Source organism: Cynoglossus semilaevis, chromosome 10 (genome assembly GCF_000523025.1).
Source record: "Cynoglossus semilaevis isolate Cse_v1.0 chromosome 10, Cse_v1.0, whole genome shotgun sequence".
In the NCBI taxonomy this organism is placed as follows: Eukaryota; Metazoa; Chordata; class Actinopteri; order Pleuronectiformes; family Cynoglossidae; genus Cynoglossus; species Cynoglossus semilaevis.
The window spans coordinates 10590941-10613731 of NC_024316.1; the positions used below are offsets into that span (position 1 = coordinate 10590941).

The 22791-nt window shown below is 41.0% G+C and overlaps 3 protein-coding genes, 1 long non-coding RNA gene and 1 other non-coding gene across 5 annotated transcripts in view; 2 read left to right on the forward strand and 3 right to left on the reverse strand.

The window, feature by feature from the left end:
* Positions 1 to 8841, reverse strand: part of phactr3a (phosphatase and actin regulator 3a) — a 29420-nt gene extending 20579 nt beyond the window's left edge. The window contains exon 1 of the mRNA XM_025059191.1: positions 8462 to 8841. Coding sequence (XP_024914959.1) covers positions 8462 to 8564 — 103 coding nt within the window. The 5' untranslated portion in view covers positions 8565 to 8841. The remainder of the gene's footprint in view (positions 1 to 8461) is intronic.
* trnat-cgu (transfer RNA threonine (anticodon CGU)) lies at positions 5927 to 5998 on the forward strand. Its single transcript has one exon. It is a non-coding gene; the product is annotated as a tRNA-Thr (tRNA).
* A 648-nt stretch (positions 8842 to 9489) lies between the features above and the next one.
* On the forward strand, positions 9490 to 15459 carry pigt (phosphatidylinositol glycan anchor biosynthesis, class T). Its single transcript, XM_008318703.3, has 11 exons — positions 9490 to 10057; positions 10745 to 10922; positions 11011 to 11138; positions 11469 to 11569; positions 11669 to 11843; positions 11964 to 12061; positions 12163 to 12319; positions 12576 to 12776; positions 13697 to 13862; positions 13963 to 14046; positions 14148 to 15459. Exons 1-11 carry the CDS (start codon positions 9652 to 9654, stop codon positions 14395 to 14397), a joined length of 1944 nt encoding a protein of 647 aa, XP_008316925.1. The 5' UTR covers positions 9490 to 9651; the 3' UTR covers positions 14398 to 15459.
* Positions 15460 to 15889: 430 nt separating this feature from the next.
* Positions 15890 to 16799, reverse strand: wfdc2 (WAP four-disulfide core domain 2). Its single transcript, XM_008318704.3, has 3 exons — positions 16630 to 16799; positions 16306 to 16443; positions 15890 to 16218 (listed from the first exon to the last, which is right to left on the reverse strand). The coding sequence occupies exons 1-3, from the start codon at positions 16730 to 16732 to the stop codon at positions 16085 to 16087; spliced, it is 375 nt and encodes a 124-aa protein (XP_008316926.1). The 5' UTR covers positions 16733 to 16799; the 3' UTR covers positions 15890 to 16084.
* Positions 16800 to 19634: 2835 nt separating this feature from the next.
* LOC103384974 (uncharacterized) lies at positions 19635 to 21197 on the reverse strand. The gene is made up of 3 exons (XR_522171.3): positions 20218 to 21197; positions 19867 to 20009; positions 19635 to 19786 (listed from the first exon to the last, which is right to left on the reverse strand). It is a non-coding gene; the product is annotated as an uncharacterized LOC103384974 (long non-coding RNA).
* Positions 21198 to 22791: the final 1594 nt, after the last annotated feature.

Below are 22791 nucleotides of genomic sequence, written 5' to 3' on the forward strand. Positions count from 1 at the left end.
TCTTTCAAATGGAGTCGTTGCTGGTATTAACCAGGATTAAACTTATGGAACTTCTACACATATTGTACTCTTGATAGTGCGGGTACACATGTACTGTATCTATGAAATATTCAAGATTGCGCTGAATTAAGATTCACATTCAAAACTGTTTGATAATCTGTTCAATGTTAGTGGGCAGTGCTGTTTGTAAATAGTTTGTTGTTGGATTATACTGTCTGTGAAGGAGATGAGTAAGTAAATTGTACTGTGACTTCCTTCAACAGAAAACACATGCAAGTTAGGTCAGTTGTTCACACTACATTCACCATGGTGTAGATGTAAGTGTGAATGGAGGTTTGTCCTGTGATGGACTGGTAAACTGTCCAGACTGACTGATCCTTCACTGCCTTCTGATACGATTTCTCTGTCCCTGTGAGCCGGCCGGGTTGACAGTTGAAAACCCATCCCCACAGCCTCTCTTTAAACCGTTTTTCTGTTGTTGATCTGTTTTTCTCTTCATCATTTTCTCTGTGCCTTTCTGTCACACGTGAACTGTCCAACACCAGCACAACATGTCTCAGTCACACTGCTCCCATTCCTGCATTAAGCGAGGTAACATGTTGAATTATGCACGTGATGAGTGCGATGGAGAGACGAAGGCTTTAGAATAAATGTAGACTTTACAGCACTACTTCTGTGGCTGTGATATATTCTGCTGCTTCTATTTTATTTACTTGACGGCTTGTAGGAAAGATGTGTTAGCGTTCGATCCGCCCTCAGTCTGTTAGCTGTGAGTACTGCTGACAGACCGTCTGTCTGTCACACTGTCACTGGTGAAAAACATGGGGCCTTTGCTGGTGTGTCTGGACGTATGGACGTCCAGACACAGATCCAAATTTGGATTGTTGTGGTGAATATTCACACGTCTCTGTCTGTCTATGGTCGATACAGGACCATCACAGTTACCAAAGACTGGGAATTATGGGAAAGAAGAGAAGTGTGGGGTGTATTTTTAATTTAACTACCACTTAAAGGTTTACACTGGATCAGTGGAAAACTGGCGAGGTACTTGAGTTGAAGTGGAGGCTTTCCAGATCAGACCCACACAGCCACTACCTCTTTAATGGCCTCCTATAGACCATTCATCATCTCAACATGGCCGCTCGGCGTTAAGACATCTTCTTGGCTTTCCTTCAGCCACTGCTGCATTCTCACCTCCTTTTCTCCTCACTTCCTCCTCCTTTTCCATTTAAGTCTCAACTCCTCTGCTTTGGCCCCCTTTCTCCCCCCTCACACCCTCACCCCCCACTGTCCTGTCAGGTATATCTCCCACATCGATGCCCAGGGGAGCTGCTCTCTCGCCTCTTTTACCCTTCTCGCCATTATGTGTGCAACTTCCTGATCTCTGTTTAACCTCAGCCTTCAGAGGCTAAGTGTGTGGTCTTTACATTAGTGTGTGTGCGAGGTGTTTGAGGCTGCTGTGGTCTTCATGCCCTGTCTGTCTGTCTGTCTGTGGCTCGGCTGCCTGGCAGTCGGCTTCTAGAATATCTGTTTTTCTGCATGTGTCTGCACAAAACCGCCGCTTCTCCTGCAGTTCACCGTGCACATGGCTGCACACAGCGAAGACCTGTGAATGTACACAGGCAAACAACAGCCGCAGAAACAAATGGCTGTCAGATCTGTGATCTGCTTCCACATCTCTCTTGTTGTGGCTGTCATTTCTCTGCTCCAGTCCCACAGCCTGCTGTAAGACAGTGGAGCTCCAGAGCTCCAGAAGGCGCCTAGATCCCGTTTTTTCCCCATTCACTGCTCATCGGATTGAGAGCAAAAATGCGACACAACAGTGGGTGCAGGACACAGTTGTCCTACAGACATCATACAGTGCCTAGTTAGATCTTTGAAATCGTCTCAGAGATCTACTTAGTCAGGCTCCCGATCACCCACACACCAAGTCTTCCTGCTGTAGGAGTCTTGTCATTCTGTCAGAAATGGCCTTTTCCTGCTCTGCTGACAGCTTGTTTGCTGAAGCGACAAAGTTAGACTCCTACAGCAGCAGCAGCAGCACACGAGCCAAAAGAGTCTGGAAAAACTGTCACTTTACAATATTAGAACAAAATATATACCACTATCGCATTCTCTGGTGTTGTTTTTGTCCTCCCCCAGGGACATGGTAGCTTGTTTGCTAATAGTAGCGTCTGCGGTGAAACAGCATAGTGTCACTGTCTATTTAAATGTTGTATTGAGGCTGGATGTCAGAGTAAAACAGTCTGAGGTTTCCTCAAATCTGAACTAACTGTCACATCATGAAGCATCTTCAACATTAAACACAGTCATGTGACCCTGGCCTGCATTAACATTAAATTCCAAGATTATGACCGTAAATAATAACCAACAACCAAAGTTTCACATGTATTCCTAAATATTTCTTCAGAAATTAAAAAATAAATCAGATTTTAAAAGACACCCTTCAGTGACAGAGAGGAGTTTAATATAGCTTTCTATATGTAGAAAATGGAAAATGTTACATATATATTTTTGTGATTATTCTATCGAACCAGCCATGAATGAGTTATTATTCTACACCTACGCAGTGGAGAACAGTGAGTAAACATTCATTTGGCTGAGCACGGTGTTGGTGCAGGTGGCTCTCTGAAGAGCAAATCAAGCATCTGTATATCTGGACCATTCATCATGAAACCATCGTCTTGTTTTTGTTTATGTGGCCTCACGTGTGTGTGTGTGTACGTTTCTGTGTGACTGCTGAAACTGTAGAAAACTGAAGCAAAGCCCAGAGATTCACAGTGGTGATGTGCACGTCGTCAGCTGAAGAAAAAACTCAACACGCCGTTCAAACTCCTTTCAGTCTAATCAGGAATCACTTGTGAAGCTCTTGAATTTCATAGTTTGGGTGAAAATCAAAGTGGATCTGATATGCCGAAGGAAATTAGAAATGAAAAGGAACTGCTAAAAAAGAAAATTAAAAATACAAAAATGACAAAACCAGCCAGGAGTGATTAGTGGACAGGTCAAAGGCACAAAACACTCATAGTGTGTTGTCATATCTGTGCTAAAAGATATGCATAATAATAAAAAATTCAAGCACTCAACGCTATATATAGAGAAAAATATATTTGACAATAAGACAATAAAAACAAAGAAACCAAGGAAATCTACGGACATTTCAGAACTAAAATCAGGAAAAGTGAACCCTCCCAACACAAATCATGGCTCCAAATAGACCAAATAGACCAAATAAAGACATGTCAGGAACAGAACACAGAAGTTTGGTTAGACAGCCTGACAACAGACCTGTCAGGAAAAATCACTGAATGGGAACAAGTAGCGACACATCCAGACCAAACTGGAGATCAAAGTTGAAGGACAAACTCTCAGGATGAGAGCAGCCTCTTGTGAGGTAGACCAGAAGGCAGTGAGTGAAACTACAGGAGGTGTTCTGCGGGGAACTTGGCAGAGAAAATCCAAAGCCTCCACAAAAGGTCAGGGAAGAGAACAGCAAAAATGCAACACAAAATCATTTTCTATGAAGGCAGTGGTTCCATCACAGGAGAGACCTGTCCACCACCTGAGCAGGAGGCACGGGACAAAGGTGGAACTTCTCAAGAGGCAGACAGGGGGGGGGGGGGGGGGTTTGAATTCTTTCCAGAAATAAGCAAAATAAATAAATGTATATATTTACCCTCCTAGGATAGCGACCAAATACCCCACGCACCCCACATTTGTTTAGAAACATTTTCTCAGTTATTCCGGCCCAGGTCTTTCAGCTTTCCCTGAACAGGAGGTGATATTCTCCTGAGTCCACAAGTCTAACACACACTTTACATTCAATCAACACCAATCTGTGTACATTGTTAATTCTCACATTTTTAAATAAACACTATATGGGCACCACATTACGTAAGACCCGCTGACTCAAATCTTCCCATATTCACCCGTTAAAGCCTGTGCATTCTCAGAAAACATGGCTCCAGTTTGGGGTGACTCATCGCCATGGACTGATATCAGCTTCCACAGGGTTTGAAATATCTCCTTGTTTGTACGGTGGGGGGGTGGGGGGGGTTCACTTAAAACCTGCTACCCTCAGAGAATTTCAGGATGCCGGATCTGAGGGGATTATCCAGGTATCAGTGAGACTGACGGCTGGAGAGAATGTGAGTGAAGGAGCATTTGATCAGTAGGTGCCGCTGGTAAGACATTAAGGTATAAATGGACACAGGTTTAAGCTGCCATGGGAGTAAAAGATTCCCAATCCTGAAGTTGCCATGGGCAAAGTGACTCATTACTGTGAGCTCCAGGGATGCTGTCCCTACATTTACCCTCTCTAAAGAAGAAAAATGTGTCCTGAATTCAAACAAAGAGAAGAGAAAAGTGTCATTTTTTTGCTAACACGGTGGCAAAATTGATAGGAATATGATAATGAAATACATTTAAAATAATAAATCAGGTCAGACCACGTCGGAAAATATTTCATCTAACCTTGGTAAGGGGTTATTTGTTTGGATTTCAAATGATTACAATTTTATCAGATTAATCACAGGGTGGCTGTGGATTAATTATTCATTAATTATGATTAATCATTATTGTAATTTAATCATGAATTATCGTAATTATCGTGATATTGCAGGAACAGAGAGTCAAATATGAAAGGTTGTTATATTTGTTTTTATCGTTTTTTATCTGTAATGATGGAATTATTTATCTATAAAAAAGGAAAATGCAAAAAAAACACCCCATCACTGAGGATCACAGTGGATTTTAATCGTTACTTTGCGTGATCTTCTGCGGTGGTTTTTAGAAGAGTTAATATTTTAAGTTGAAGTTTCTTCACTGAAACATAAACTTGTTCCTGCAGTGTGTGACAGTGACAACATGTGCACTGACTGTGTCTTACAGCAGTAAGTGGATGGACAGTGGAATTATTGGCTATACAGTACACTTCATTCTGTCCATGCGTTTTAATAAGTGACAGTGTGTGATCTGAACCGTCCCTATCAGACTGTCCCAGTCCTCACCAGCCCTGTTTGTCTTTGTTAGGACAGGTGAACTGTCTCATGGAAAGCAGCCATAGCATCTGCCCCCCACCTTTAATACCCCCCCCCCTCCTCCCCAGACCTGCTTCCTGTCTGCAGAAAGCTTCAAGGTGTCCTCTCCACACCATTACCTTGGCTGACAATCTGCAGTGACTGAGTGGAAGATTGAGTGGAAGTGACGTTTTAATGGCAGGAGAATGTAAAGGTAGCTCATCTGCACAAACTGACTAAACAAGTTTTTATATGGCTGCACCTGTTACTTAATGTACGTTACTAAACCAACCTTTATATATGCCAGTAAATCTGCAGCTTGTGCAAAGTGTCAGCTGCAACAAGAGAAACTCTGCTGCCGCCGCCCACCAGTTTCAGAAAGTGACCCGGGAGTCAGCTGATCACGCTTGAAAGTATCTACAAATATTGTAGAACACGCACTGACTGGATGCACGTGCTTCTAGATTGTGGTATAACAATAAAAACAGGAGCTTCTCTGTTGCAGCAGCTCCTGTAACAACTGGATTAACAATCTAATCTAACCAGAATCTAATTTGTTGTTGCTGTAATAACTGTTTTAATCTCCTAAATGCTATGTTTTTTATTATTATTCTTTTGTGGATGATTTTTATGAAATATTTATGTCATTTACTGGTTGCTCTCTCTGCAGCTGGACTCCTGTGCACTTGCTTTGACTTGCTGCTGCTGCTAACACTGTCAGTGTCAGAAACAGTTAGTCCAGGTTCAAGAACTACAATGTGATCAAATTTGAGTCCAAGTTTTTCACCACTTTCATTTCAGAACACAGGAAGCAGAAACACACAAAGTTGATAACAATATCAAAATAGTCAATCACTAGACTTCACTCCACATTTCTTTCACATGCCAAATGAGCCTCTGCTGAAGAGGGCGCGGTGGCCAAGTGGTAAGGTGTCGGTCTCGTAAACCGAAGATCACGGGTTCGAACCCCGTCCGTGCCTCAGCGGAATGTGAATCTGAACTTATATGTTCTTATAGTTTTAAGGGGCAATAGTGGCTTGGTAGTTAAATAAGCAGACTTGGGTCTGGAAGGTTTCAGGTTCAGGTGCCACTGAGGTGCTCTGAGCAAGGCACTGTCCCCACACACTGCTGCACCCTGCTCACTTTGGTGATGGGTAAAATGCACAGGTCACATTTTGTTGTGTGCTGTGTCACAATGACAAATGCTTTAAAAAAAATAGTAAATAGCAAAAGTAACAAGGTAAAAGACAAAAAATACAGAGTTGTTGTAGACATGGCAACAGAACTCTGTACAGCTTTCTTATTGTTTGTGTGACTCCAGCTCACTTATCTGGATGACACTTTCAGGGTCACTGTCAAGTCACGTCACCCCCTAAAATGTACTGTTTGTTTTGGATGGAAAAACTAGAAATATAATCTGAATGTTAGAAATCCTGGTCCGACACCTGACAAACAGTTTTAATGTTGTTGTTGTGCTACGCTGTGTCTCTGTCAGTAAGTATCCTTGTCAATCATTGTTTGTCATTTTCCATCACTGCTCTGGCTCTGATAACCAACATTAAACAGTGAGATGTGATTTGTGGCTTTCTGAGGAAGCGTTCACTTGTTGGTCAGTGAGACTGAGTCATACATGCACGGCTCTCCCCTTCACAATCTCTTTGTTTATTTATAATATTCATAAAAAACAACACATTTCTTTGACTCTATGTGACAGTCATCTGTTGCTGCAGACTCTACAGTGTGGTCTCTCCAATGTTGTGCCTGTAGATGAAAACAGTGCCAGTCTCTGCAGCTGCAAGAGCCAGTGTGCCGAGGGAGAAAGGCAGACTTTGCCAAAATAATCCTTTAGTAAAGGCCCTTGTCCCAGACACCAGCAGCGATGATCCACACACACATACACACGGAGTAGGGGTGGGTGCGGTTGTGTACTTTGGGACACCAGACACTGACAGTGACAGTGACTGTATTTGCTGTCTGTCCATTTGCACTGTGGACACAAACACACTTCTGCACATGCTCCAGTGTTTTGGTGCTTCAGCTCTCATCACCAGCACGGCTTCAGCGTTGTTTATTCAGGTGTGTCAAAAGACCCGTGTGTGACATTATCACATTCACCCAAGTGTGAATTAAATCATCCATGGGAGGGGTGAGAGTTCAGCACGAGTCCATTTAAAATCAGCTGGAGGCACCTGATGAGTAAAGACAGGTGTGATTCCAAAAGTCACACCTGTAAAAAATGTTCCTTATTAGAGACCAGATGAAAGGTGAATGGCTTGTTTTTTTTCTGAATCATTCAGTGCAGTAATATTCATGTGTGTAAAACTCACCATGTGTGGGAGTAAGCCATGACTCTTTCCAAGCCCACGCAGCACAACCATAAATAGATGTACTTACGTAAAAATACCGTGCCGTGTATTTGTAGTGAAGATGCATTACATTGGAAACTGAAGAGTGATGTAGAATTACAGCAAATATTTGCTGTAACAGTTGCTGTATTTCTCCCTCACATGAGGTCTGTTGGTAGGAGCTGACTGGAGGAGAGCAGAACATGACTGCTCCCTGGTGTTGTCTGTTTATTAATGGAAGATCAATTCATTATTCCATATGCAGAGGGATAACTAACTGAGTGGAGAGGAAGGAAGGCAGATCAACAAGAGTTGCATTTAAGGAAGCACACCTGCAGGATCAATGAATCAGTGAATCAAGTTCCTGCATGTGCATGGCTCTGCTGAATCTGGGAGAAGGGGGGACGGGGGGACGGGGGGTGTTCTCCACCCCTAGAGCCTCCATCACGTGGACGTCCAGTCATTGATCACAACATGGTATGTATGTCAATATACACAGAGTCCATGAGCATTTATAATGAGATGTCCTTTCCCCCCAAATGCATCACACCAAAATAACAGTAATCAATGAGTCCGCAGCTCAAAGAGGGCGATGGAGAAAACCACAGGCATCATGGACCACACATGCATGCAGATGGCAGCGAGGCTGACCGGGTAGCATCACTGTGCAGAAAGGCAACAGATAGCCCACTGTAAGTGATGCACTAGTCAATAATATTATATTAAACGGCCCCCACGCTGTTCCCCAAATACTGCTTGCAGCCATAACATCCCCAGTGGGCTACAGGCGTCTCTTTATAACGCACCGATCTGAAGATTGGACACCCGACCATCGTTATTACCATAGACGCAGATATGGCACATTAATTTTCAATTAGCACCAATACGATTTAGTCACAGTGTGTATTTATTTATTTATTTATTTTTGCGTCCAAGGATGGAAACATATGCGGTAATTATCCCTTAGTGTGCTGATATCCCCATTCGAGCACAGAAGAGAGGAGAGGATGCGATTAAAAAAACACACACACAACCGCAGAATTCAAACACAACGCATATTTGCACGTTAATGTCGCGATAATGCTGAGTGTTTCTTACCTGCGCCCTCAGCCAAATCGATACCCGGTTCGGTGAGAATATTCGGGTCACTTTGAGATCTGCCTCGCTGCAGACAGCCGTCTAGTCCATCCGATGTAGCCATGGAGAGGAAAGACAGCGCAGGAATCCTGAATACAATATTTAGAAAACACCCAAACCGGAGGCAGGCAAGGTCAGGAGGGGAGAGCAGCGAGCGGTAGTGCAGATTTGATTTGCTCTGACAACAGCCGCGTTCAGCATCTAGCAGGGAGCCATGGCTGAGCAGAAAATGTGTGTGTGTGTATGTGTGTGAGTGAGTGTGCGCGCGCGCGTGTGTCTGGACTATACGCGATGATGAAGGGGGAATGTGGGAGGGGTGACGTGATATCCCCCCTTTGATGCCCGGCCCTCCAGCTAAATCACTCACATATATATACACACACAGTATATATGTGTGTATATACAAATATATATACACACAGTATATATATAGAGTATATATATATATATATATACACAGTATATATGTATATATATGGATGTGTGTTTATGTATGCATTATAAAAGAGCACAATATTGACATAAGTAGATTTAAGTTTTGATAAACACTAAGTGCCTATATAGAAAGCAAATACTTTCATAAGTGCTATAAAAAGATTTTTTAAATCGTGCATACAGACATAAAATCATTCCAAAAACTCACTAAGTTTACAAAATGTTATTTGGAAGAACTGCTTAATTTTGTTGCACCACAGCACGTACCACGTGACTTAGTTAGTGAGTAATTAGTGAACACAGCAGTAAATGCATTGATACAAAACAAAAGATAATTAAGACAAAAGAAAAAGGGCTACTACTGCTATTATTGCTACTACTACTAACTACTAGAACCACTACTACTACTTCTACTACTACTACTACTACTACTACTACTACTACTACTACTACTAATAATAATAATAATAATAGTAAGATATTAAAAATCCAAAACCTTTAACGTCACAAAATATAACATTCTTGAAAAACAATCAAATAAAACACTTAGTAAACAATTGAGGAAGTTTTACAATTTTGTGATACGATTTTTATCTCAAATGTTTGACATAATGTCTTCTGCTTTAAAATCGGATGTCGAGGACATATGGAAGCAGCCGATTGGCTGAACGTGTTGTGACGACACGACGCGGAAGCGCTCTTACACCCAGACAAAGATGGCAGCGCACAGGTGCGGATTCCTGCCTCCGCTGTTCATTCTTTGTGCCTTGTCAGTGTTAACCGTCACATGGACTCAAGAAACAATTCCACTCGGTAGTCACCGAGCAGCTGCAGCGGACAGTAAACCAACAGACACCAAATCAGTGGCACAAACAACTGAGCAGCTCGCGGTAGAGCAGAGGCAATGGGAAGCGACTGAGGTTGAAGAGGCGACTTCTGCTGCGGCTGCCGTCAGCAAACAGGACAATTCTTCCCCTGAAGATGTTGTCCAAACATCCACGCCAAAGCCTAAAGACGAGTTCCAAGAGGAGCTGGTTGTCAGACCGCTCCACTCTGGAGATATTTATGCCAGTTTTCAGTTCCGCACCCTGTGGCAAACGGACTTCACTAGAGAACGCAAAGGTATGCTAAGTGTTAGCTGTAGCATTGATGGATTCCAACATTGTTTTAAAACAGTTTAGTATTCCTATTTCATATCTACTGGTATTTCGTGTAAAATAGCCTCGTTCAATACATTGACATGTCTGTCTGTTATTTTTTTTGTGTTATTATTACGACGAAATATGGCATTTTTAATCAATTTAATCAAGATATTTTCTTTCCTTCACCATTGAATCGTTGTGGATTTGCCTCAAAAAGTCAATGCACCACACCAGCGTTTGATCACAAATATCTAAAAATGGTAATCAGATACGACAACAAAACCCATCTATAAATTCATAAGTTGTCAAAGATATAAAACATGTATAATTTACATTGCACAGACAAGTCGAATGATCAAATTATTTTATTCAGTGTTAAATTACATTCGGGATTATAGTGAAATAGATTTTATCAGTGTAATATTTTAATTGTAATATTTAATATTTTAAACAATTTCATGTTTATATCTGATCATTTAAAAGGCAAATATTGAAAGTTATGTTTTTCTCTTTACTTTTAATTAATATTTTTTTATGAATATTAATAAAATAAAACATCACAAAAATCCTGTTCAACTTAGAAGAACAGAATTAGATGAAATGTAAGTAAAACATCTATCAATAATTAAATGTTTTTTAATTATCATTATTATTTGCCGTTCTGTAGTTTCCCACTATGGATTATTCCCTAAGTCTCTGGGTCAGGTCATCTCCAAGTTCTCAGTGCGAGAGCTACACATCTCCTTCACTCAGGGCTACTGGAGGACCATGCAGTGGGGGCAGCCCTTTCTGTCCTCCCCTCCTGGGGCTGAGCTTTGGGTGTGGTTCCAGGACACTGTGACAGAGTGAGTACATAAAGCTTATAGTACATAAAGCTTTTTATTATTATGTTTTACTTTTCAATGTGAGAATAACATTTTTTGCTCTTTCCAGTGTGGATGGGACCTGGAAGGAGCTGGCAAACGTTCTGTCTGGTATTTTCTGCGCTTCACTTAACTTCATTGACTCCACCAACACTGTTCAACCCACTGCTTCCTTCAAACCACTGGGCATTGGCAATGGTACAGTGAGATTCTTTATCTAACTTAACTTTGTCAAGTCCATCATTAAAGATGGTAACCAATGTGTCAAATCAATGTTATTTCTTTTATTGCCAACATTCACTAAAACATGACTCAATTGACTTAACAGTTTCTACATTAAAATTGAAATAAATTCCTCCTAAAAGTCAGAACAGCTTAATCTGTAGTGTAAGATGTAAAAACTAGTCTTGCTGAGTGAGAGTTTAATAATAAGTTATAATAATAATGACAGTGTCAGTGTACAACAGTCTCAGCTTTTCATCATGGTATTGATTTGTCATTGGAATGAATCATGTTTTTTGTTTTCAGTGACAGATCATCGCTTCCTTCGCTATGCCACTCTTCCACGAGAGATAGTCTGCACAGAGAATTTGACGCCCTGGAAGAAACTGCTGCCATGTGGAACTAAGGTGAGTGTGGAACGCAGGGAGACGATGGACATCTGTTAATTACACACACACACACACACACACGTGAGATTGCTCAAACTTTCTTTTTGTTCTTTGCAGGCTGGTCTTGCTGTCCTGTTAAAGTCTGAGAAGCTCTTCCACAGCAGTTTTTATTCTCAGGCTGTGCACATAAGACCTGTGTGTCAGGACTGGCAGTGTAAAACTGCATCCTGGGAGCTACGACAGACCCTCAATGTGGTCTTTGACCTGCACAACTCTGGACAGGGCAAGAGAGGTGAGGAGAAAAAAGAGAGCGTTCTTGTTGGCTTGTTGAACTAAAGTAAATAAGCCCAGTGTTTAAGAACTGTGGATGTTCCGTCCTGTTGTGATTTACTGAAGCTGTTTGATTTTTCAGAGTGGTCTCTGTTCAAGATGTTCTCTCGCACCCTGACAGAAGCTTGTCCGTTGGCTTCCACCAGTAAAATTTACATCGACGTCACAGACAACCCTGAGGTTTGATTTCCTTATTAAACGCTCTTCACCAGGTTGTTTTCCTGTAACACTGGCTGTAGGCAAATCGCTGAAGACATTTTCTTGACACTGTCATTTTGCAGGGGGAGCAGTTTGAGCTGAGCCCAGCCACTGCCCTGCTGAGCCAGGCTGTAGTGCTCGGGGACAGGCGGACTTTCTCTGTCTACGATCTGACCCAACAAATCACTTTTGGCACCGTGCGCTCCCTCAACGTGCTGATGCGCTGGAAGTCCAGTGAAGGTGAGTGAGAACAACAGCATGTGACATTGTACCCATTTGTTCCTGGAGGCGTTGATTATGTAACAGTCGTTTGTCAAATGTGAGGGACAAACCTGGTTATTTTAAGACGTTTTTGAACAAAGTCAAGGAGAGAAATGTGCTACAATCACTGACAACACTTGATTTAAACAGCAGGAGGCGTTTGTTGTCAAACATAGTTCTGTTGTGTTAGTAATCAGCCATAAGTAGGTCCTCTAACCTGTGGTCTCTTCTTCAGGGGACATGCTGAGGCCTCTGCTCCATGCGGAGCGCTACGTGGCTGGTTACGGGCTGCAGACAGGAGAGATTCACACGCTGATGTACAACAACCACCCGTACAGGTCGTTTCCCGTGCTGTTGCTGGATTCAGTGCCGTGGTATCTCCGCATGTACATCCACACCCTCACCGTCACCAGCAAAGGAAAGGACAACAAACCCAGTGAGTCACTTAAGGATTTATCATTTATCATTTACATGTCATTTATCGAACAAATAAAAAAAATAATCTTGTGCAGAAAAAAAGCTGTTTAACTATTACAAGTTTCCATTTTTAATAGGACAGAATGATGGGTGGAATTATTGGATATAAAATGTAAAATATAATGTGATTAATTTCAGAAATACTTTAATCATGGGAGAAGCCTTGAAAACATTACTGTAATAAACTTCATCCCGTTAGAAAACTTAATTTGATATGTCAGGCATAAAAATGTGTGTAACTTCATTGAGGGTATTGTGTTCTACCACAAGGTGGCATACATGGTACACATTGTTGCAAAAGATTTCAACCAGTGAAAATCAAGATTGCAAAAAGACATGATTAGGTCATAATGAGAAATTATTTTTTAACATGACTCAACAAGAATATCTTTTACACCTATTTATATTTTTGTCAGTTGAAGAAGAGGTCTGATGAGATCAAAGCCTGTAGAGTAAAAGGAAAATAATTGTTACAGTTTTTATCAGAATTGTGAGTAAACGGACAACAAATCAGAATTTTGACTGAGAAAAATTCTAAACAAAATGGACCAAATAGGTCAGAAATGCAGATTTCTTGGGTTTTTAATATATAGAAAATTATACTTTAAGTAATATCCACATCTATAAAAACATCTGCATGTATCAAATAACAAAATGTAAGCATTTTAGACAAATATTTGAAATTAAGCTACACTCATGATTCAACAAAAATATTTTTGGGCTTGCAAGAGCCAGACTTTTTTTCTCATTTGCAAAATAGCGGTGACCGTATGTAATAACATTAGTGACACAGGATTGTGGGTAAAGACTACTTTATTTTTATCATATTTATTATTGATGTTTTTGTTTGTTTGTTTGTTTCTTCTTGCTCTGTTTTAGGCTACATTCACTATCAGCCATCTAAAGACAGGGTGAGGCCCCACCTGCTGGAGATGCTGGTTCAACTCCCTCCCAACTCTGTCACTGAAGTCACTGTAGAGTTTGAGAGGGCTTTGTTGAAGTGGACTGAATACACCCCTGACCCCAATCATGGCTTCTATGTTGGGTACGTTTGTGACATTACTAAACTGAATCCATTGACATTGACATTGTGTCACGTTGGGTTTTTTTTCTTATTATATCAAATTATTTTCTTAAACATGTAGGTCATCAGTCATTAGTTCTCTGGTGCCAAGTCTTGTTGCATTGGATACAAACAGCACCTGGCAACGCCCGCTTTTCAGCACTTTGTAAGTACCGAGTCGTGACTCAGCTTTAATGAAAGGTCATTTAATGTAAGAATCTGGTAGGACTAGAAGTTTGAGTCATTATAATTTATGTCTTCCTGCAGTTTCCCTTGTAAGGAGGAGTCCAGCTACTTTGTGCGAGTCTACACAGAACCCCTGCTGGTCAACCTGCCCACTCCAGACTTCAGCATGCCTTACAACGTCATCTGTCTGACCTGCACCGTGGTGGCTGTGGGCTACGGCTCCCTCTACAACCTCCTGACCCGCACCTTCCAGATAGAGGAGCCCAGCCCAGGTTTGGCAAAGAGGTTAGCCAATATTATTCGTAGAATGCGGGGCGTTCCGCCTCTCTGAGGCCTGGCATTAACACCGGTGGGCTCTCCTTTTTTTAAAAAAAAAAAAAAGTATTTTATACTTTTTGGCAAAAACACTAGTAAAAAGTGATATTCAGGGAGAAATACAGTGCACTGGTATGATTGTTGACTATACCAAGGGTCAACGTCAAGGTTTTCTTTTCTCAATAAGTTCTTTGGACATAAAGAAAAGGCTGCAGGACAAATAAGTTTGGAGTTCTGTTTGTGTCAGAAGCTGAAGGAACTGAACTGTGGAGAATGTGGCAGAGGTGACTGCAGCACTGTTTTTATTTATTGTTTCTTATGCATAGTTCAAACTCTATTCCTCCTCCATGATATCGTGTCACAGAGGAGTGTTGGGGGTGGGTGGGGGGAGTTGGGTGGGTGAAAGCGAGTGTTGAACTAATGTTTTGGTAAGGCTGCTTCCCGACTGACCAGAAGAAAGAACACACCGCCTGTTGATGGACTTTTTCATTTGTTTTCAAGGGTCAGTGCCGTGTTTTCTATTGTCAGACTTTAACAGTGCAGGATCAAACATGCCGACTGACAAACTTCTTCTTCCTGGATGGTTTCGATGGTTCATCACCTGCTTTTCTTTTCTTAAATTGGATCAATGATCTCACAACTGATTCTTTGTTGGAAAAAGCCCTGAAACTATAAACTCTTCTTCAGATTTTTTAGTGATGTCATGAAGGTCCAAGTGCAGTCGAAGATTACGTCCGTCTTTGGTTTTTAACAACAAGTCAAAGAAAGAACGTCATATATAAAGTATTAGAAACACTGCTTTGTCGGTACTATGAACAGCCGTCTCATCAGATATTATGTTGCACTCATTTTTTGACGCATGCTTGAATGTCGCTAATGTTCATGCTAATGAATGGAGGTCATGGATCTTAACTTTTTTCCCCCTTTTCAGACCATGAAGGTGTGAAAGCGATCCGAGAACTTTAATGTCTGAAAGTTCCTCGAATATTGAAAGCTTTTCTCTCTCTCTCTCTCTCTCTCTCTGTGTAGCAAAACTTTTCACCTTTCAATAAACATGACAAAAATGTTTTGAATACTTCGAGTGTCTTAGAGATATGATGGTCCACCCCGGGGTGGATATGAGCCTGTATAAATCTCCGCTCAGTGTGTGTCCTACTTCTGGAAGGTCTATAGAAAACAAACAGTGGCTTCTGTGTTTGGCAGGTCAGATTTTGTTTTTTGTCCCTGTGTATTTTGGCAACAGTGTAGAACAATAACAAAAGGGAAAAAATGCAGCATTCCCTACAAGTGATGTTCTGTCTGGTCAACTGCAAACAATGTTCACTTTATTTAACACATTTTTTTAGTCTAGTGTAACTAGTCATTTAATCCAAAAACAGGCACCAGGAAACGTTTGACCGCATCTGTTTGGGCAGTTTGAACCAACAGTTCTTGGCACTCGGCTCAGTTGTTATGACAGCACGGCTGTGACCTGAAAAATCTCATGAAATAGACCTGATGGGACTGGAGACTTGTGACGGCTGAAAAAATGTCCATTTATTTAAATACAAGCAAGTATAAAGTGCCTTCAATGCCTTTAAAATACACTTTAAAAGAGAGTATATAGAGATGTATATTTGCGCTTAAAGGTAACTGTGAGGAAACTTGATCCAAAGACTTTTTCTAATGTGTGCACAGATGAAGTTAAAGAAGATCGGCTCTGGTCACTTGGGGTCAGTGCAGGCTTTTCCACAGGTGGTTCTGCAGCACTTCTGTTTTTCTGGACACTGACCGTCGTGAACGCAGAACTCTGCACACATGTGGGTTCTCTGGGGTTTAGGGCAGCGTCCGTGCTTCACTGCAGGACCAGAACAAAAACAAGCAGTCGTCACATTCATGTTCATTGAACTAGCAACTGTAAAACTACCACAGACCACTGACTAACCTGCGTTGGGTTCCATGCACTGATGTCCACAGCCATTAGAGCAGCATTTCTGCTCATTAGGGCAGTCACTGTCTGTTTGGCAAAACTCTGCACATAAACCTGCCCCCCACTTTCGGCGGGGGCATCTTCCTGGCTTTGCTGAGGGAAAAGAAGAACATGGAAACATGGCTTTAATTTGTTTATTTTTTAGTAGAAATTACAGGCTTGTTTTCTATGGACTTTATGTCAGTGTTTGAGGCCAAATCAAGTTTTCTGATAAAAGTAAGATTTTAAACAAAAAAAAAAAACACCAACAACTCTCAGTCTCTGTCCAAACAGCCCTACCTGTCGAACAGCCGTCGGCTTCATCTGCAGAAGCTGTGTCGAAGTGCAGGTATGCACACAGTGCTACAACCAGGACACAGACCACGGACCAGTGTCTCTCCATATTGACCTGTTGAAAACACAAACATGGAACTCAACTCTTCTGCACACTTTTATAGCAGCACTGGCCGACAGCCTGAAAGCTGAGCAGTGCAGGGAACTGACGCAGGGTCCGTGTGCCTGTAGAGTTACGTGTCCACACCAGGGACATAGGTTTTTCCGTGTGTAGGAGTTCCCCTTTTGTGTGTGTGTGTGGGGGGGGGCATATCGTTTATCATTAACATCCGTGAGACAAAACTGTGGTCAGGTCTATTCATTCTGACCTAGAAAAATTGGCAGAAGTTGTAATTATTTTACTGGCGGTTATGACTTTGTGTTGAACGTAATTGGTGTCCTTAATTGCTTTTTATTTATTTTTTAATTAGGATAGATTTGTTAATACCACAAATATTTCTGTTGCAATTCAAACCAACTCTGAACTCCTGTTGTCTTCCTTTATTTGCGGTCAAGGCCTCACTGCTGCTGGGTTTTTTTATTTGGTGCAAATGTTTTTTCGTGTCTGTATCAGCTGCTGAAATTAAATGCTCGCAACCGTGTGGAAGACGCACAGTGGCTGAAATTGTTAGCAAGAAATACACTAGTTTGCCGGTTTTATTCCTAGTTTCTTCAGAGTTTGCTTGTTCTGTCCGTCTTCTTGAATCTCCTCCTTGTCCTTGTTTCCTTCAACAGCCAGAAACCACGCAGGGTTCTGTTATTGTTCACTCTAACATCTGTCGACCATAGGTGTGAATAATTCTTGTTCAGGGTTTACTCTTCTTCCCCATGCATCAAAATTGAGCCCTGCGAAATAATTTTTCATCCCTGGATTGTGAGAGAATGCAACTGGTTTAAAGTTCTGCGTGTTTTGTCTGTTGTCACTTTGGGGGAAACATAAAAACACGTCTTCTCTGCTTACAGCCAGACCACTGCCCCATGTGACACTATCAGCCAATCAAATGTTTGCATGCTCTTCAGTTTTTGTTTGGTTTTGTCACCAGATTGTGCAACTTTTTGGACCATTTTCAAGACTTTGGAGAAAAGCCTAAGAACATTCCAGATGAAGGTCGGTGTTAGCGTAGAACACCACATAGACTGTGTGTTTGGTGAGTTGGTGTGTTTTTCTCTCCCACAGCTACAGACTGCTCTGGTGTCAAAAACATAAACATAGAGATCATTTGGTACAAAACACAAAGTACGGACCAGCTGTAGAAGAGAACAGTTTACTCTTCTACTGCGATAAGAACTCGCTCATTTACTCTTCTACTGCGATAAGAACTCGTCTTTATCACAGTAGAAGGACAAGAGATTGGCGGCTAAAAATGTTCTGGAAAAAAAGATCAATAAAAAAAAAAGAACACTCAAAAATATGGGAGTAGTATCTGTGTGATGAAGTAAGACACGTGTGACATTATTCCACTGATATGATTGGTGTTTTGGGTAAACCTCAAAGGTTTGAGGACGGAGTGATCTTGGCCTGGTCTAGGTTGGAAGTTGATTGTTTTGTTTATTTTGGGATGAGTCAGATGTGACACAAAAGCCACGTGTTCCACAAACACCTAATTGAAAAATTGATAAGACATTCTAGGGCAGGGTGAGTTTCTCAGAAATAGTTCCAATTGTTTTTCTTTGTGCTAGTGCTAGTTGTTTGGTCCTTTCTGTGGTTGCCCTCTGCTGGCCCGCTCAAGGTCTCAATGTGCTTTTGTCATGACACTGTCCTATGTGAATGGGCCTACGTTGTGTGAGACACTTGAAATCTCAAAGCTCTAGGGTCACTGTTCTCTTTGGGTCAGTAAGCAGTGACTAAACGATCATAACACAAAGACGTGTACTGTAATACAATCTTTTTACTGCATGACATTGTGTCCACATTTACTGTAAATACGCTGTGACTTCCTGTTGGTGAAATGACTGGACTTACTGTCATTCTTTTCCTCTTCCTCTCTCTTCCTCTCTCTTCCTCTCTCGATCTTTTGTTGCTCCTGAAAACCTGACCTCTCTCCTTTGTGAGGATGAAAAGCCAACCCTGCTGTCTCTGTAGGTCATGACAACAGTGATAGGACATAATAATAATAATCATAATTATGTGGAAGAAGACACAGTTCCCCTCTGTTTCTGCAGCAGTAGTCAGCACACGGACTCTCGTGTTAATACCTCAGTGGGGAGACTGGACTAGAAACTCTTAGTTATTTTCCAGTAAGAAACACATGCTGGGTTTATACATAAATGTTAAATTGATTACACTGTAAAAAAACACATATAACCAACCAAATAGACATAGAGTTCAACAACGACCAGCATGGTCTTTAACCCAGGTTGATGCTATGACCATATAAACCTCACAGAAGTTCCACATCAAAGTCAAACCAGGCCTACCTCCAAGAGCTCCAACATGAAGAAAAGTGGCATATGCTGTAAAAAAAAGTGCTAAAATCAGTGACAAAACAATAAACCAACATTCATTCATGTTGAAGAGAAAAATGCAGAACTGCAGTTTAGGACAAATGTATAGTAACATGCAACCTGTAGACTGAGCTCCTCAGTAAATGTAATGTAGAAGAGTTACTATCTCACCAGAGTTTGGAGGTTTGAGTGTGTGTTTTTGTAGCTATTAGACTTGAATATCTTGTTCAAACAAAAAAACGGAATATCAGTGTGACATCATTGGACTGTCCCTTATTTATTTACGATTGATTTTACAGCCGAAACCAATGTGAATTAGCATCATCATCGTGCTATTATTAATGGTAAAAGTGCTAGTTGTTTGGTGCTCGAAACAAAAAATCTCAAAGTTGTTTTTCTTTCCTGTTAGAATTGATGTTTAATGTTTCTTTTACTCAAGCTTGAAACTAGTTGAACCAGAGTGACGAGTAGAGACATGCATCTCACACACACACACACACACACACACACACACACACACACGAACATGTCCTTTTTTTGCAAACGTCTTTATTTCATTGTAACAAACTGTTGCCCAGTGTGTGGTTGGTACAGACTTCACTGCATGCTGTCTCTTCAGCTTCTTTGGACCCTCACCATCATTTCAGCACAACTCTGCAGATGTGTGGGTTCACTGAGGCTAAAAACAAAAACATAGACACAGTCAAGATGTGTGAATATTAAAGGAATCGTGTCAATAGTTAACACGGTGACACAAACCTAATCTTTGACTGGTGTCATGCACACATGTCCACATCCATTGGAGCAGCACTTTTCATGACCAGTGCAATCACTGTCAGAACTACAGGCTTCAACACAGATCCCAAAACCTGAAGGGTCTGGACATTGTCCTCCCTTTTTTGCTGAAAAGAAATACATTTTGTTGAAAAAAAGAAAAGAAAAAAAGTTTCAATGACAGAGACTGACCTTAAAAAAGCAACAAAAAACAAAACAAAAACAGGTTATAAAGTGGATCCCGGTGTTCTTTATCATAGACTCAAACAAAGAGGTTTTTTTTTAAATTAATAAATAAATCAAATGCTCCAACATCTGTAGTCAAACCAGCCTTACCGTTTCCACAGCCATTAGCTTTGTCAGTAACGACCAGGAGAGCTAGAACCAGCACAAAAACGACAGACCAACGTCCCATCATGATGAAGATTGTAGAGGTTCAACTTTGTCAAAACTATACCAAGGTGTAACCTGTAGGCTGAGCTGTGTTGGTTTATATGGGGACAGTCGATCTGTGAACACAATCTCACCAGTGCCAAGGAATGTTTGGGTGTGTTTGTGTTTGTGTTGTTTCATACTTATACGACCGGATACAAGATATTATTACCATGATGTAACTAGAACGTGACATGCGTTTTATACCTCTTTTAAAGTAAGAGATAACCAAAATTGATTTTTTACTTAAATATATTAAATACATATTTTGAATGAATGTTTTCAAAAATTCCTATTGAATTGTATAGTCTTTTTTCGTTTCCATTCGTCACAAGCCTGTCTATCAGTCTGTTGTCGCCCTCTAGTGGCACGGCCAGGAGCTTCTTTACCCCTTTTTAACTCAACCCTAGTTCAGTACTCAAACCTGTCACCAGTTGACCTGCTAATCAATGAAGCCCCGGGGTTTATTGTTCTTCTTCACATTTTGTCTGTGATTTGAAAATCGTATTCATCCTTATTTTCCTGGTGTTGTAGACATATTCTTTTCCAGAATTAATCAATTTAACACCAACTTTGAGTCAGTGATTTGACGATAGCTGTATTTTTTTTTATTGCTGTTTACCTTGTTTTTAGGGTTTCCACCGTTGGTGGAAAAAAATATCCACCAACGGTTAATATATGGTTTGTTGTTTGTCATCAACTCAAAGTAAGAAAATATTTATAGCCGCTAGGTGTCTCCCTTTAAACACCAGCGAGACGGGCAGGTGCATAAGTATTATTGTTAATGTATATACATATTTTTTTCTTTTCTCAACCGATCTGTTATTCCCTTATAAACTGATTAATCTGACGTCAGTTCACATCAGTTGTTAGGCCCGTGTTTGATTAAAGGTATGTGAAATAAAATAAAAATAAACAAACCTATGATTTATATATATATATATATATATATATGAAGAATATGTGGGTTTTTCGGGACTAACAGATGTTGCACTGTACTTTATGTAAATATATTCTGTTTGGGGTTGCTGTGATTGACAGGTATCCCCCAAACCCTTAAGCAGAGAGAATCCACTAGGTTATTATACTGGGGGGTGATGAGCAGTGAGAAGTAATTTTACCCTGAGGAGAAAAAAAGAAGGAGAAAGCCATGCAATTTACATGTCCACCCACATTTAATTCTCAGCAGCCGGTGGATCTCAGCTGTGGGCATTTTAATATATAAGATCTGTTGTTTTCCTCATTTACTTTCATACACACTCTGACGTATCTGACACTCATGCAGGACTGTGTGTGTGTGTGAGTGTGTGTGTGTGTGTGTGTGCTCTGAACATGTGTACATCAACAAAACCTGTGTTGTTTTCATACCTATACCTATTTTTTTTTATTATGTTTTATTTTCTCCTCACCAAACCTTTTAACCACACTGTTTCTCCCAAATCCTACCCCCACCCCTCCCATGTCCTTGGAAAATTCAATCATCATAGATGTTGCAAGAAAACCTTTTTCCTCTATGTATTCATGTAACAAGGCTCCTGCTGGTGGCTGTTATTGTACGCCCTTGAAATGATGTAGATGCTATCAGTTTCACTGGTGGCTGCGAACACTGAGCGTGTGAACGGAGTGGAAATAAAGATGGTTGAGTAGCATCGTAAGTGAACATTAGCAGGTATGATTAGAGCTGGCGTCGGCGAGAGAGTTTAAAGATGAGGCAATCTGCCAAATTCTACGGTCGTTCTGGAGCCTTATTTTTATTCTCATAGATGGGAGTGAACAATAGAAAAAGAGATATGCTCACACAATGGCACTGGTAGAAAGAAGAAAAGGCAGCCGAGCGAACAGTCGCCACGGCCGGCTCCCTAAAATTCAATATGCTCCTGACAAGTTGCTTTAAACAGCGTCCAGCAGATATTAAAGCAGATTATTCCTTTGAAGGTAGAAGATAAATGGCCCCACATTTATGTTTCAGATATTAAATCATTGTTCATCACTGGCTTTCTTTTCCATACCCTGTTTGGGAAACAAATGAGATTTTTTTTTTTGAAAGGATTCTTTTGCTGCTGTAACAGAAACCTCTCTGCAGCCAAAGTCACATGACAGAGATGATAAATGAACACAATTTCCCTCCATGTGCCCATATTGTTTACGGACTGACCCAAAACAAGTCACAGCGCCACCTTCTGACCTCCAGGGCCCCTCCCTCTACTTTCCCTTAGTCAATCATGTATCACATTGTGCATTAACCTGCCATTGACCTCTGTATGCTAAACCCAATTGCCATATTATCTCCACCATTATGTCCCAGCCTAAGTTGTCTTCCCTGGACTGAATCAGATTTTGTGTCCCACTTTAACCCCCCCCCCAGGGCATAAAAATGTCTCGGATGACTGGCAGGTGCTGTGGTGGGATATAGCTTGGCATGTTAAGAGTGGGTTTGTCTAATTTAATGATTTTATATGTGGTCTGAGGCATTAGTAA

Coding starts and splice junctions, on each gene's coding strand:
- pigt (XM_008318703.3), top strand. CDS start 9,652: ATGGCAGCGCACAGGTGCGGATTCCTGCCTCCGCTGTTCATTCTTTGT. Junction 11,570..11,668: donor TGCTGCCATGTGGAACTAAG/GTGAGTGTGGAA, acceptor TGTTCTTTGCAG/GCTGGTCTTGCTGTCCTGTT. Junction 12,320..12,575: donor GCGCTGGAAGTCCAGTGAAG/GTGAGTGAGAAC, acceptor TCTCTTCTTCAG/GGGACATGCTGAGGCCTCTG.
- wfdc2 (XM_008318704.3), bottom strand. CDS start 16,732: ATGGAGAGACACTGGTCCGTGGTCTGTGTCCTGGTTGTAGCACTGTGT. Junction 16,444..16,629: donor AGCCGACGGCTGTTCGACAG/GTAGGGCTGTTT, acceptor CTTTTCCCTCAG/CAAAGCCAGGAAGATGCCCC. Junction 16,219..16,305: donor GTGCATGGAACCCAACGCAG/GTTAGTCAGTGG, acceptor CTGGTCCTGCAG/TGAAGCACGGACGCTGCCCT.